Source organism: Melanerpes formicivorus, unplaced genomic scaffold, assembly GCF_026170545.1.
Source record: "Melanerpes formicivorus ecotype bairdi unplaced genomic scaffold, bMelFor1.0.p_v2 SCAF_10, whole genome shotgun sequence".
Classification (NCBI taxonomy): domain Eukaryota; kingdom Metazoa; phylum Chordata; class Aves; order Piciformes; family Picidae; genus Melanerpes; species Melanerpes formicivorus.
This window is the reverse complement of record NW_027142362.1, coordinates 11,879,532-11,891,606: the sequence shown is the minus strand read 5'-3', so window position 1 is coordinate 11,891,606 and position 12,075 is coordinate 11,879,532. Positions and strand designations below refer to the sequence as shown.

The 12,075-nt window shown below is 42.5% G+C and overlaps 1 protein-coding gene across 1 annotated transcript in view; it reads right to left on the bottom strand.

Moving 5' to 3' along the window:
* Window positions 1–12,075, bottom strand: part of HDGFL3 (HDGF like 3) — a 38,155-nt gene that overhangs the window by 4,036 nt on the left and 22,044 nt on the right. Inside the window, exons 2-5 of the mRNA XM_068143687.1 lie at window positions 11,256–11,332; window positions 7,884–8,022; window positions 6,425–6,583; window positions 4,641–4,787 (exon numbers count right to left, since the gene is read on the bottom strand). Coding sequence (XP_067999788.1) covers window positions 4,641–4,787; window positions 6,425–6,583; window positions 7,884–8,022; window positions 11,256–11,332 — 522 coding nt within the window. The remainder of the gene's footprint in view (window positions 1–4,640; window positions 4,788–6,424; window positions 6,584–7,883; window positions 8,023–11,255; window positions 11,333–12,075) is intronic.

Genomic DNA, 12,075 nt, shown 5'->3' with positions numbered 1-12,075 from the left:
TACTGTGCAATAGCTAAATATATTTTTACAAATGCTATTCCATTTTTGAGGGCAAGATTTAAACTTGAGGACAGACTTCAATTTCAAACTGCAGAAAAACAATCAGAAACACATTTTTTGGTGTTTTGATTGTCTGGAAAAATGCACATAAATACTTTTAAGTTAAATAGAGCCCTAAAGGCTACACTTGGAATGTTGATAACCCCCCAAAGCTCTTATGCAGCCTAACCAGTGCTATCCTTGAGAAGTAGAGAAGGAAAAGCAGAGAAATCAAACCTCTCAAAACAACATCAGAAGGACACAGTGAATGTATGTTTCTCTGGTCAGTTTGGTCATAACATTTGTCTTTCACAGTGGTAACTGGAATTGTTGCTACCCCACAAGAACATCACAACAAAAAAGTATGTCCTGGACACAGGCTGTTTTAAATATGTTCTCCCAATTGCAATAGTATCAGATGGCAGTAATTTTGGACCAGATTTTGATCCCCTTATTCATGCTGGCAAGCAGTTGCCTCCACAAATAGCTCCACTGACTCCTATGTTAGTAACTGATTGTCAGTGTGAGTAAAAAGATCACGGTCCACTTTAATATTCAGGTTGTACCAGCAGCAAAAAGAAATGTCTTTAATTTCCAAGAAATCCATTCTCAGAGACTCAGTGAAGTCATTCACCTCCTGAAAAGCAGCCACATGCGTCTGTACAGAGGAGAATACCTCATTTAGCAACACAATGTCCAGACTATAACTGAAATAATGAATAGCAGAAGAAAAACTTGCCACATACCCTGAGTGCTAACCTTCAAATTCAAATACTCTCTAGTGGGGCAAAGACTGCAGCCTGCTGCCAAACACCATTCCGTGGGCATCCAGACAGCAAAAGTCAAAAGTGACTCAAGTGTCCAGTTGTAAAGATTCGGTTATGCCAGTTGAGAACCAACCACACAAGCCAGCAGAGATTTCAGTGTGGAGTGGAAATCTGAATTCCCTAATTTCTGAGCTAATTTTGTACGACAGAAAGTAGACAACACAGAGCTATGAACACCTTGCCACTGGAACATTATGTGGTGTTTTGAGAAAACCAAACCAACTCAATATTAATAATAGCAGAGCACTGTCATGAGGGGTGGTGGGGTGGTGGGTGACTCTTGACTGATAACATATTATCTAATTAATATTAGATAATAAAATCCTGAGGCTCAGCCCTTACATCATTCTGGGGAAGGAATCAGACTAAGAACAGCAGTGGGAGAAAGAGCTTGTGAAACGTGTAGTGGTGGGGCACAGTTATAAACTGTAGCTGAGTCTGAGAAAGCTAATGTTGAGAGAGTCTGTGGACCTTGAGAACAGTTGAGAAACTAAGAGACAGAGATAAGAAGAGAAAGCAGCTTTGTCAACCCCAGGCATAAAATAAAAGCACAAATTGAGCCTTTGAACGGTATGAAATTGGCTGAAAAAAAAGAATCATAGCTTTGGAAGTACTTTTATTTGCTCTGGGTTTTGAGTCTTTAGGAAGCCATCAGTTCACATTGCCAAGCTTTCCTCTACCACCTGGAGGTTAGAAATTTCATTAAAAATATAGGTGAAGATGCTCCTGCAATCATTTGGCTTCAGCTGTTAACCCTTCAAGAAGATCCTGCTGAGGGTAAGAGTGTGATTAAAAGGCAAGGTTCCCTCTGATCTGGAGGGGGGAGATGTGTCTTCAGACTGAAGTCCAGGCATTATAAAACATCATCACTGCCTCATCATTATCAGTATTCTATTAAGAGAAAAGCTGCTTGTGTCCTTTAGGCAACTCTTGCAGAGTCCTGGGACATGCACAGCACAGGAGCCAAAGGCTCTCCAGGACGCAGCCTGTCGGGAGCACTACAAGCAGGGCTGCCGAGTCCACAGCCTTCTGCCCACCTGCCTTCTACAGCCCTTCCCGGCCTCCGCTACCAGGCATCTTTTAAGCAGTCAGTCAGGGTGGCAAAGCCATGGGAATGCCTATCCTTGAGATCAGGGCTCTGAACTCTTGCTTTTCGTGTCTCTTTGCCTTCACAGCACCTTTCTACAAGTCATTCTGAAACAAATGCTTTTCTGGTGTGAGTCTCACGCAGCCCCCAGCACCCTACCTTTCGGGGGGGAGGGAGCAGGTCGCACTCAGAGTTCATTTGGGTGTGCTCCTGGCGCCATCTCATGGCCAGACAAACGTCCTGAGCCTGGCTGGCCTCGCAGGAAGGCGAAGCGTGGGTATGCAGCTCCCCTGCTGCACACTGAGGAGGAGGAAGCCCATCTTCTTCAGACTGCATGTTGTTGGTCCAATGCTCTTCTCACAAGCTAAATGATTTTAAAGAGACCATAATCTCATCTGTGATGGTGCCTTTTAGCAGACCTAGACATTCTTCTGAACTCATGCGTGTGAACAAGAGGACCGTATCTCAACTCTGCAGGCACATGGTGGTTTTGTTAGCCCTTCCTTTCTACAGAAGGCCAAGTGCACGGGCTAGAGGAGCTCAACAGCCTCCAGCAGACTCCCAGTCTGGATGTCCAGCAGAATGTGACTGCAGGACAGCCTGTCCTGTACCTAAGGAGGTCAATTTAGACATGTGCTGTGGGACTTGCTGTTTAACAACTGGGAAAAAAATACCTGACTGCTGCTTTTCTGCATGCTGTGTGCCTGAGGAAGGCATGCCTTCTGAAAAGACACCTGGTCTGCTTTGAGGATGCCAGGAGACAGAGTGTCCTCTCCTGGTCTGAAAAGAGAATTGCACTGCTGATGAAATGCTGATTCTACAGCAGGAACACCCAAGGTATAAAGGTCTGTATGGGGATGTGACTTTCTCCTTACTTATAGGTGCATTTAGCTGCCCTTGAACCATCTCTCCGTCTCTCTTTAGTATGTGATGCTAAAGTGCCACCTTTCCCACAATGTTAAAAGCATCCAAGATCTACTTGTTCAAGTGTGAGGTCAAGCCCAAGTGCTGGGGTAGCCAAAGTCCTAGGCAGAGCCAGCTCCTCACAAAGGTATGACAGAGCGGACTGTGAGCATTTCTGTGGAGTTGGTGCTGGCAGGAAGGACACAGACTGATCATGATATTTTAGCACAGAGACTAAAATATCTGCAATTCTGAAAATGCTGAAGAGCACCATGATGTTCTAGCATGCCAGATTCTACCTCCTAGTGGTTAGAGGCAGAAGGAAGAGCTATATGAATGTCACCAGCCACAAAGCCAATGTCTTATGTGACTTTTTAGCCACTTAAGTCTGCAACTGACCTAACTGAGTAAGCATTTGGCCCTTACATGGAAAACAAGCCTGAAGTTCACAGGCATATCTGCTGTCACTGCTACAAACATGGGAAACAAAACTGGCACTCCTGAACCTCCTGTCACCTCAGAAGGACCTTATGGATAGTTTTCTCATCCAAAGACCTATCTGAAGACACCAAAGTGTCACAGGGTTCACTAGCCTGAAAGTGGGCAATATACGCACTATGCACTAGCCATACTCATCAAATTCTGTGGGTGTGGTGCTGGGGAGGCACAGCTGGGCAAAGCTTCTCCTTGCTTCAGCTTCTGGTTCAAAACAGATGCTTGTTTAGAGTGAATGTGAGAGGCTCCTGACCCCATGAGCCACATAAAAAAGTCTTTATAAGGTGAAGAGCCACAAAGCACATACAGTGTGCCACAGAGAGACAAGGGAAATAAAGCTCTGGGAGGAGTTTTTAAACAGGAGACAACAGCAGCTCCCCAAAGGTTGTGTTTTGTGAGAACGATTTGAGGCTAAGCACGCAGCTGGGTGCTAAGGCACCTCAGCAATATCAGATGAGAGCCTGTGCTGGATGGCTTCCTCACCCACCTGGGCATTCATGTCACTCAGCAGCTCCTCTGACAGCCCAGCCTGGCTGCCAGCAATGTGGCAGTGCCTTGGCATGGGAACTGCACAAGAACTGGTTCTGAGCTGGAGCTATAAGTGCTGGAGCAGGGAGGCTTGTTTTGCTCCAAAGGCTCAGAAATAGTCATGGCTGTTAAAAGGAGCTGATGATTAACTAATTCCCATGCTAATTCCCCTGCTCAGCAGCCTTTTTTTCTGTTGTGGTCACAACAAAGTGCCATGATATGAACACACAACTGACAAGCATAGAAGGAAATTGGAAGAAGCTGCCTATCCCTGGTTTGGAAGGTCATATCCCAAGGCAGGATCTGTCCTGGAACCTGCAGTATGCAGGGTCTGTAGTGTGCATTTGAACCCTCATGTACTCCAAAGAAATGAATGGGACTGCACAGATTTTAAACAAGTGTAAAAGGATAAGCAAGCTTCCACTGTTTGGTGAGTCAAAATGCATTATCAAACAGTTTGATTCTGCTCTCACATCACTTTTGCATCATTCCAGCTCATGGTTTTCACTAGTTCCTCTCAGCTGACATCCATGCAAGTGTTGGAACAGAAATAATTCAGTCATTGCTCTAGAGAAAAATCTGTAGCAGTGCAGGACCAGTCCCATGTGTCTGCTCTAGACACATTCTGAGCACTGAAGTGCAACAGAGAAGCTGGCATATGGTATGCACAGGTCACTGCAATGCGATGCCTTTCACCCCGAGCTCCAAAGCCCCCTGGTAGCAAACAGCACGGGAAGTGAATGAGATTAACAGAAGATTACCCCTTCACTGGTTTTCTGCAAATCTGAAGAAGTGTTTCTTGTGTCATTGCCTGCATCTCCAGCATCAGAGCTGCTCTTATTTTCTTCCTCTTTGCAGTCCTTATCATCTTCATCTCCAGGAGATTTCCGTGACTGCTTGGAGGATTTCTAAAACGATCAACAACAAAGGCAAGGAATAAAAAGCTCAGCTTCGGACACAGCGAGACACATTTCAGCTCTAGGTGGGATGCTGCCTGAACGTGAGGTTCCTCGTCCAAGATGAATATTAGGGAGGATGTGGGGTGAAAAGTGTTTCTCAGGTAAAGTAGTTGGAGTGAATAAAGCAAAAGCAGAAATTCTGTGTTCAGCACAGGTGGGCAGCACAATTGACTGTAAGACAGGCGCAGTAATAGGAGATGGGTATTAGTGTTGGGTCACCTGTAGGCTTTGTTAGTTAATGAAACAGATGGTGCCAGCTTGACAAAAGTTTTGATTAAACACAGAGATGTAAAATGAGAATAACATTAGCAGAGCTGCTTTCCATACTTTTTTTTTTAGTACTGTCAGCTTTAATATATTAACATTAAAGCCATGTGGAACCAATACATCTTTTCTGCTCCCTTTATGTTATGCAATTCTACAGTACAAAAGGATAAATTGTGGCATTAAGCCACCATTTTCCTAATCCTCTGTTTACTCAGCATCTTCTGGAAAGAAGATGGTAGACCAGACCTGAATGTCTAATGTAAAACACACAAGGGGGGTGAAATTATGTAATACGTTTTGGTTGGTGGATGAAAGATGAAAATTCTCCCTGTCCCTCAAGCTGAGCCTGGATCAGATTGTTTACCTGCTTCTTCTCATTTCATTTAGGTTTCACTTGCAGAGAAGAAGAACATGAATGTGAATGAACGTGACCCTGCCACACTTCCCACAATTTTTTAAGCAAAGTGCAGACCTGGAGGCACACACAGAACCAGAGGAAGTGACCATAATATTGCTCCCTATCACCCAGGTGACAAATGAGAGACCTGTCTGAACCCCAAGTTACACCACACAAGTGATTATGTTCACTCGCCATCACGAGGCAGTCTGAGACACATTACTCCAGGCTTTGTCATCTACACTGCTACCTAGATATTGACAGGGCAGGTGGGCAATACAACACAGGTCTTTTGTCTAGAGATAGAGTGCCCTACTCCCTGCTTAATCACAGTATAACTTAGGTTGGAAAGGACCTCGAGGATCATCGAGTCCAACCTATCAATGAACTAGTTCTCCCTCTCTCACACATTCTGTATCCTCTACTGATGTATTTTACACTCAGCTACAACAGGAGCACCTGAGCACATCTGACCCTATCATATCTTTCAGCATGCTATCTGAGGCACTCACACTGGAGATGGCAGAGGGAAGCTTGGAGTCTCCTGGATCAGAACCAGACCTGAACTCATGTCTCCGAGGAGGCACACTCCTAAGTTTTTTTTTTCCTCTTCATGGGGATATATCTATCAAAGATGATCAAACATATCAATCCATCTTTGCATGACCTTTGCAGCCCTTCTGAACTCCTTCTTATCCTTCACCTCTTTCTCAAAGTGTGGGAAATGGAACAGAACAGAGTATTTCAACTGCTGTCTCACCACTGCTGTCTACAAATGCCAGAGCACTTTCCTCTGCCTGTTTGAACACCATCATAATGGAACTGGAATCAAAATGCTAAAGGAAGAACAGATTGCCATGAGGTGGGCAGTATTCTAATTGTAAACACGCTTCAGTAGCAGTGGAAAAACTCAGAAGACAACCTTTGAAGTGTAGGATTTTTTCCGTTTTGAGCCTGCTTTTTCATTCTTTCTTTTTCCTTTTCCATCCTCTTCTACCCGATCACCTTCCTCTTCACTGCTGGCATCTGCTGTATTTCCTCCTTCTCCTTCAGTTTCTGATGAGCTCTGTTGCTGAATTGCCTTTAAAAATATAAAAGTAACAATAATAGAAAAGCCAAGAAGATAATCCTTAAAATCTGTTACTTAATTTTGGTTCTGTATCAAAGATAGAAACACTGGTAACAGGCAGCTTACACTTTAACTACTCTAGTCAGGGAGAGCTCAGGTTATTCTCGCAATTATGAAGGAAAAAGGGCTGCAAAGACAGTTTACTTAGTCACCACTTGAAAATGGTTATCAGGTGCAGATTCTCGGATAGCATGTTCTGAAGGGTTTAGACAGAAACAGAAGATATGACACACAATATGTGTTTGCCAGAGAACTAAGAGTTGCTCAGTGGAGAGACCTGGCATGTTCTACTTTGAGCAGAGCTATGGAAACTTTCTGACTTCGGCTACAATAGGAGAGTCTCATTCAGGAGAGAAGATGGCTGTTACAAACTGCCCCCAAGGGCAACATCTCTGCATTAGGAAAAAGCAAACACTGAGCAGAAGGCTCAGGGCTCTTTGACAGTCCATCTCCCACAGACTATTCACTAGATTTTTTTAAAGTCCACAGGCATATGCAAAACATCTGTAGGGCTGAAAATATGAAACAGGAACTGAGAGGGCAGCAGCTTGTCTGCAGGTGGTCCATAACTCTGGTTTGTAAGGTTTTGTGCTAATAATGTAATAGGTGTTTGCCTTCTTTTGGAGGTGATTTCTGCCTTCAAAGGACCACATTTTTTAATGAGAAAAGTTCTTTAGTTTTATACAGTCCATGACCACTCTTCTCCCCCTTCAGCTTCACTGACTTTTTGCTGCAGACATCCAACAGGGAGAGCTGTTGGACAGCAGCTACTATCTGGTAACAGCAGCTTGGGCCTCTACCTTCTCACCCCTCACAACTTTGGCAGTGGTGTCCTACATGTTACACATTGCCCATGTGAAAATCAAAAGTGCAGTGAGCTTAAGGGCTGTATAAAGTGCACCAAACGTGATATAAAAATAAACTACAGAAAAAAAAAAAGCCAGAAATTATTCACATTTACACTGGAGTAAACAAAACCTTCCATTTTTAATTCAACTAAATCTGCTGCAGAATTTTCCACTTCATCACCTTAGCACATCACAGAAAACAAAGGGCTCTGCACTATGATTAAGGTTCAATTTGTCACAGACTTCAAGACCACAGCTGCCTTTGCACTACAAAAGCTGCGAAACTTTCTAGCTCTACCAAAACCAGGACACTCCACATCACTCATACAATGTTTACATTGACAAGAAGTCTTCAAAGAAGAAACCAAGAAAGATAAGGTGGAATGAAAGTGAAAATAATTTACCTGATATCCAGTAAACTTTACTCCGGGGTTGTTTTCTATTTCCCACAGGCCTTCATTAAATCCTTTTCGCTTGTTCGACTTCCCAAACTTATCTTTGTATTCTTTATATGGGAAAAGGTCTTTGGGCCCCAGGAATGCACTGCATTATAACAGAGGTGACATTCAAATACAATTCCTCCTCTTCAGAAAAACCCAAACACCAACACTTCACAAGTTTCCCCTATTCTTCTGTTCATTCCATCATTTCTCTTTCACTTGTATTTATTTGTTTGTTTATTTCTTTAACACTCTGGCTTTGAATGTACTGCTGTGAGTCTGATTTAATGGACTGTCTTGCCATCCTGATGTTTGATGCTGCAAAATCATGCTGGGCCTCTCTAGAAACAACTCAAACAACTCTCATTTATTATATTAACTGCTGCTGGGAACTGGCACTTGAACAGTTTATGAAAGGGATTATATGACATCATTCCTGAGATAGCAAGGGACCAAACCTCCAAGTCCATGTGTTACAAATCCAGAAAGGCCTGAAAATACTGTAAGAAAAGCTGAGGAGTGTAAGGAGTGCCTAGAACCCATGAACAAAAACTCATCCTTTGTAATACAGGACAGAAAAAGCAGTGGCATTTCTTATTATCTCTACTGCCAGTAAGCCTGGGAGCTTCTTTCTTGGAATAAGCCCCCTAACACGCAGGATTCTGTGCAAACACAATAAACATGCCCTTGTTCCCAAAAATCTTGTAATTTCATATAAGACATGAAACAATGGGTGCACATAGGCAGATGAGTAATACAAGGAAACAATGAGACACGCTTGTGTCCAAATTTCATTTGTGTTTTTTTCAGCCACAGCAGCAAGGGAGGGATTTTGTGCTTTTTGCTGTATAAATCAGCTATGCACTGGGCCAACAAATTTCAGTCACAGGCACCACAATGCAGGGAAAGGAAAAAAGGGGGGAAAGAATGAGTGCTTTTCATACATACATTACAGTAAACCTCTTAAATCTAAACTTCTTACATAAAAGTGCAGAAAGCATACTTTCCTTTTCACTGGGTACCCACATCCAGTGTGTTTACTTTGCTCTGTATCACAGTACTGGGATGGCTAATTGTAAGTTAAATTGAAAACAGTGAAGGCAAAGCATCCCTTCCTTCTCACATGGAAGATACTGTGAGCACCACTGTCTGGAGCTATACAAGTCACAATATATATTCACTAGTATATATATAGTATATATTCACTATAATCACTGTCCTACTTCCCTGGTGATCTTTGCAATTAATGTTAACTCTATGGTCTCCATTACTACAGGCTCATGGAGCTCCACCATTTACAATACAATTATTCTCATAACATCACCACAAGGTTGGGAAGTTGCCTTTGTTTGCAGATGGGCTTCTAAGGCACAGAGATTTGCTCAAGGTCAAACTCGAACTGACAGCAGAGTACAGAGGAAAATCCAACTATCTTTGCTCTCAGTCTAATACCTCAATCACAGAATCATATTTCTTCCTTGCTGTAAACACTATTTCAGATTAATGCCTGATTTATGCTCTGAGTCTTCCCAGCATTTATGAATGTGCAAAGTTTCATTCACTTAAATCATCCCACTAGCCAAAAGATTGCCAGTACAGAGCCAACTGGTGGCTAAAGGCATCAGAGGCCAAGTCTCTAGGGAAAAAGCTTCTTTTTGACTACACAGGAGACACCATCTCCTTGAGAAATACTACAATTATAGCATTACAAAGCCAAGAATGCATTTCTACCCGAAACCTAAACAGTGATTTCCAAACTAATAGATGTCTCATTAATATTACAGGCTACAATAGGGCAAGGGATCTGAATAAATAATTTTATCTGTGCTTTTGCTAATACTAGGAAATGTCTACTTGTCAAAAACATACACAAACAGTTCTAATACCAATAACAAAAAAATCATTATGAAAACTTGCCATGAGCTCAGCAGTCATGAATGGAAATGTTTCTATGGCATTTACATACAGTAAACACTAGGAAATTGCCTACATCTTTGTCTGAGCTACACTCATTGCCACTGGGAGACTACAGCAGTTTCCACTGCTCTGCTGTCAGAGTAAGGAGCTGCAATCTATGGCTCATGTTTAACAGTTGTGCTTTCTAAATTATTCAAGTAGTAACTACAAACTGTTTTCCTGTTTCAGATGTTCCAGTCAGATGATGGGTTAAGAAAGAGAGATTACCAGCTTGGGATTCATTCATTTCAGAATAAAAAGGGCCAGATATATACTTTTTTTTTTTCCTCAGACTGTTCCTCAGGAAAAATAATACATCAATTAAAACACAATTACCTTTGGGTTTCTGATTTAACAGCCTCGTAAGCCTATTTGAACTTTGTTCCTTTGAGATGATTTTGTGACTGTGGCAGTGGAACACAATGTATCAAAAAATAATTGCAGCAATAGGAGGAAATTTTTATCTTTGTTAAGCAGAAACTGCCTTTAAAGATTGTCAAAATAAAGTGTGACATATGGGGCTTATGTGTTGGAATTATGGTAAAATCTGAACATTAACCATACACTCTCAAGGCTGCTGCAGAGCTCTAAAATAGAAGTTAAAATATCATCAGACTTCTTATTTTTTCCATTTTTTAAGGGATTCTAGAAAATGCATTCCCTGAAAGTGGGGAGGAAAAAGCTTTACAGTGTAAACATTTGAGACAGAATGGAAACTGTGATTTATTTTCAACGCTTCAAAGTTTAAAATAGAGACATGCACATTATAATTGTGAATCTTTGTAGCAATGGCTGTAAGACCCAACTTAGCCTTTATGTTCTGATTCCTTTCTTTCCCTAGGAGCTCACTCAGCAGAGTTCTTTTATCACTTCTGAGAGCTCCATCCTACAATCCTACACAATCCTACCGCAGCACAAATCTCGCAGGAATGCATCTGTTTTAAAGCTATGTGAGGACTGTGTGAGCCTCTGGGGTCTGCTTGCTTTCATTTTACAAACTACCAAGCGAGTTCTCACCCAGGACACAAATCCAAATGAGTATGAATACAGAAGCCTAATCCCTGCTATCATGTACCTCCAGGTAAAAAGCTTTTGGCCTCGCATCTGAGTTCAGATGATTCTTTAATAAATTTATGCCAGTAAACAGAGGCAGTGGTTATTATTTATGTTTTGACCATAGTATACTACCCATGCAGAGGTGTTCTCATCCACTTTCAGGTTTCACTTTCATGTTAATACACATGAGTAGGGCTCCTAGGACCTACCTCTAGGCACCCAATGACTTCAGGCAGGATTTGCCCCAATAAAATCATTGGAGAAAATGTTAGCTACAGCAGAGGAAGGTATTTTGAAAAGAGAAGATGGTGTTCATTCACTTACGTTTCATGAGTCCCAAAAAAGAAGATGGGGTATTTATTTGCTGGAGGCTTCACAGCTCCTTCAGGGAGCTCATCAATCTGTGAGACAGAAATGGAAAAAAAAAAAAAAGATTATTCCCAATGTGGTGTTCCTTGTCCAAGAATCCCTAACAAGTCATGGAAGTGCTAGTGCAGGTATCCCGCAGCCCTGGGAGGTCCCACTGTGTGCTGAGGTGGGGAAGGGAAGACAGCTGTTGATTTTTCAGGCAGGCAGATCACACAGAGTCAGCACATGACAGGAACACTACAGGCAGGCGACAGAAGACCGAGGAGCAGACAAAAAGTTTCAGCGATTTCATGGGCATTCTAATACACAAAAGCAGTGAAATTAAGTCTGCTTAATTTTAGTGTTAACTTCAGATGCTGCCTCATCAAAGGCACTGAAGCCCAGAGGGTTATCCTGTCTGTCTCATACAGTCACCTAAATAACTTCTGCAACAAATGGGGAACAGATGGTATTTGTGAGACTCTGCAGCTGGAAAACTGGACAACCCCCCATTGGTACTTCCTGGTGGTGATGGTGGTACATAGTGTAAAATGCATAATGCACACCAGGGAGGAGGGCTTGGGCTTCTCCTTCCTCTGCACCATCCTGACAACTGGTTTTGGTCACAACTTCCTCTACTCCATCTCTTTTTTCACATTTTATCCCCAGCCTCTTATTTCTCAAGACACAGCTCTCCTGAACAGCCAGGACTGGGACAAACCCCTTTGGCTAGACCCATTTTTCACATCTTGAGGTAGAGCATTGGTTGTGAGGCAGGAGATTAGGCACATGCCTT